The 3,563-nt window shown below is 43.7% G+C and overlaps 1 protein-coding gene across 2 annotated transcripts in view; it reads left to right on the top strand.

Moving 5' to 3' along the window:
* The window catches only part of TMEM2 (transmembrane protein 2), a 37,782-nt gene that overhangs the window by 4,918 nt on the left and 29,301 nt on the right, over window positions 1-3,563 (top strand). For both annotated transcript variants that reach the window (XM_010134898.1, XM_010134896.1), the window contains exons 2-3: window positions 163-303; window positions 837-1,398. In XM_010134898.1, coding sequence (XP_010133200.1) covers window positions 163-303; window positions 837-1,398 — 703 coding nt within the window. The remainder of the gene's footprint in view (window positions 1-162; window positions 304-836; window positions 1,399-3,563) is intronic.

Here is a 3,563-nt window from a genome sequence, read left to right as displayed (position 1 = left end):
ATATGAGCAGTCACATCGGTGGCTGCAGTACTTTAGCCACAGGAGGAGGTGGGAATCCTTTGTGGGTGGCTGACTCTGCCTTGGCCATGTTCATCCTAATGCTGCCTTGATTGATATGATGAGATTTGGTTTTTAAAAGCTGAATTTTACATTGTATTGCAGAGAATTGTCCTGACCAGAATCCTCGTCTTAAAAACTGGAGCCCTGGAAAAGATCCTGAAAAAAGAGTTTTTATCAAAAAAGGGGATTTATTTCGTCTGAACTCAGATGCTACAGTACACTCTATAGTTATACAGGATGGAGGTATGAAATGGCAAGATGAACACTGTGCAGTTCGCTGCATCGTTTTTACTTCTGTGATCACATAAAAAATGTGTTGGATTTTTATGTTACAGCTTACTGACCAGTTCCTGTGCTTTTACTTTTCAGCCTGCTACCAGGCCAGGAATGTAATTAAAAAGATGAATGAACACTGTAGAGTCTTTCCAGTGGAACATTGGTGTGGCTCTCTGTAGGATACAGTAATATAAGACTTGTATAGTAGCCTTCCTTGTGCAAGATCTTACTGTCTTTTGACAGTGACTGTGGTATGTTAGTAATCCTATCAAAATGGCAGAATAAATTAGGAATAAACTGACCAAATTCTTAGAAAGATAAATCACAACTGGTAGGAGTTACTTTCCCAAGTATTCTTAAACCTCTGTAAGAGTGTCACAGCTTAATTCACGGGTCTGAAAAGTAAATCTGTAATTTTCCTGTTACTCATATTGCAGAACTTGGTCCTTTGAATCTTTCTGAATTTCGCTTTGACCTACAGAACTATTTTTTTCCTTTAGGGTTACTTGTTTTTGGTGATGATAAAGAAGGTTCTAAAAATATTACCTTGAGAACTCGGTTTATCCTGATAAAGGATGGTGGAATGCTTCATGTTGGAGCAGAGAAATGCCGCTATAAATCCAAAGCAACTATTATTTTGTATGGGAAGTCAAACGAAGGTGCTGATGTGCCAGAATTTGGCAAAAAATTTATTGGTGTGGGCCCTGAAGGAACTCTGGAGTTGCACGGGCACCAGAAGTTGTCATGGACTCTTCTGTCAAAGACTATGCATTTCTCAGGGCTGGCTTATGGTCATTATACATTCGAAAAGAATTTTTCCAGAGGACTAAACGTGAGAGTGATCGATCAGGACACAGCAGAAATTTTGGAAGTGGTGAAGTTTGATACTCATGAATTTTCAGAAGAAAGCTTGAAGCTCCAGAAATTACTGAAAAGTGGAAGTCCTGGTCGCATTGTGGCTATTGCTGTAGGAGATTCGGCTGCTAAAAATCTACTGGAGGAAACCAGAGTAACTATTCAAAATCTTCTGGGAAGTAAGTTTGTCAGAGGATTGAGTTACAGGTAAATAATTTATTTTTCCTTTTTTGTTGAGTAGAGATTAGATACAGATTCTGCTGCCTTTGGGGGATTCATTAAACTTTGGTGTCTGTTCTTGAAGTCTTCAGAGAATTCTCGGTGTTTCATGTGGCACTGCAGCAGCAGTATTCAGTGTGCAGTGTTTTGATGGCGCAGAGACCGCGAGTTACAGGTGTCTGTGCGATAGACTGTATTGCTTACTCATAATCCCTCTCCTCCGTTGTTCTTTACAGAAATTAAAACTGGGTGCAGCGAAGAATTTTTCCTTGTTCAAACACAGGTAGAACGCAGTTGCTAGGCGAAGCTCGTAATGCGTATGACATAATGTTGGGAGGAGCAGGGAATACCAAGCTAGAAGCTGAATACAGGGAAAGGATGCTAATCCCATGTATCCTGCAGCATCTTCATACCTGTGCACTGAGGAAATGAAAGTACTTTGTTACTGAAGTATACTTGTACGGGGTTTCTGTGTCTTATTGCCATCCTGCCTAACTGTCAGTCCGTTCTGCAGCTTCCGTTAAGATGATGTTGTATAACCTGTTTCTGTTTTCCAGTGAAAGAGTTGTTTAGTGAGGGGTAGGAATAGAACAGAAAATCTCTTTCTTCATACCTGTGCACTGAGGAAATGAAAGTTTGTTAACCCTCCGCTGATTCTGCAGGGGAACTGATGTGTAGAAGTACTTTGTTACTGAAGTATACTTGTACGGGGTTTCTGTGTCTTATTGCCATCCTGCCTAACTGTCAGTCCGTTCTGCAGCTTCCGTTAAGATGATGTTGTATAACCTGTTTCTGTTTTCCAGTGAAAGAGTTGTTTAGTGAGGGGTAGGAATAGAACAGAAAATCTCTTACCAAATATGTGGATTCCAGTTAGTGTCCGGGCTCTGCTTTGGCAGAGGCAGGCTGGGGTGTCAGTCAGAATGGCATGTTCTGACCTCAGTTTCCATCATGAGCACATTTGTGTCTGTGGCTGGGAAAGCATTTGGTCATGGAGTGGAAGGTGCTTGCAGGGCTGCCTCTGAAGCAGTGTGGACAGGGGTGCTGTCATGAGTACCACCTCCTTCAAGCAGTGGAGCACACATGGTCATCCAGGTCACTGTGCAGCCTCCGTGACCTGCTCTGGATGTGTGGGTTTCTGGTGTTCCTTTCTGCCCCGTGACCTTCATCCTGGTTTGTCCTAATGAGGAGCCTCTTCAGCCTGCAGCTGGGAAGAAGCAGCCTTTCTTCCTTCTCTGCTGAAATGGTTCTTGTCCGTTTTCCTTAGTTGGTAGAGGCTCTGTGAGCACGTAAAATTGTGCAGGCAGCTCTTCCCGAGTGCTCACTGAGGAAGAGCAGGGCTGGCTTGTTAAATCTATCAAGTAATGTTCCTAGGAACATTACATGTTCCTGTGAACAGGTTAACACTGAACAGTTTCATTTGCACTTTTAATCCCAATCAATAAATAAGAACATCATGGGGGACTGAAGTAAAGGCAGTGGGGTTGATGGTGGTTTTAATATCTGCCTTAGAATCAATTATTAGCAACAGACTGCTGTTGCTAGCTGACAGTCCAGCTAGCTGACACCCAGTTTTCATTTGGGGTGAATGACTCAACTTTAATGATGCAAAATTGTTCAGCTTTTTGATAGATGATCTCAGCTGCTTCCTCTGCACTCATAATTATGGCATTACAGAGTAGTAAAAGACAGCAAAATAGCCTTGTTTTTTGAACGTGGTGGCAGCTTTCTGTGGCATGCGGTTTGTTTTTCATTTCCAGAAACTTGGATGCATTGAGCAAAGCTGTGGGGAGGGGAATTACATCCAGGATAGTTCCTTGGTGCACTCCGGTGCTCAGCCAAGTAGATGCCCAGCTGAGGGGAGCGGCCAGGAAGGGGAAAAGCGAAAATCCTGGGTCTTCGCCTTCAGAAACATCAGTGATCCCTTGCGCAAAGGTTGTGTGGCCGTATGCCCTTCCTTTTCTGGGTCTCAGCATCTTGAAAGATTTGAGACCATCCAGTAGAGTGATTGCCAGCGGCTGCTTCTGGTTGTGTCCATCCCTACCAGCCTGCTGCACGTGTACTCCCCTGAGAGCTCTGGCCACTGCTCTGGGATATCACTTGACGTGGCAGCGGTGGCTGCAGCAGGGAAGTCAGCACTGGGTCCCCAAACGGCC

The sequence above is a fragment of the Buceros rhinoceros genome, unplaced genomic scaffold (genome assembly GCF_000710305.1).
Source record: "Buceros rhinoceros silvestris isolate BGI_N320 unplaced genomic scaffold, ASM71030v1 scaffold1504, whole genome shotgun sequence".
NCBI classification, from domain to species: domain Eukaryota; kingdom Metazoa; phylum Chordata; class Aves; order Bucerotiformes; family Bucerotidae; genus Buceros; species Buceros rhinoceros.
This window is presented reverse-complemented; position numbering and strand designations above follow the sequence as displayed.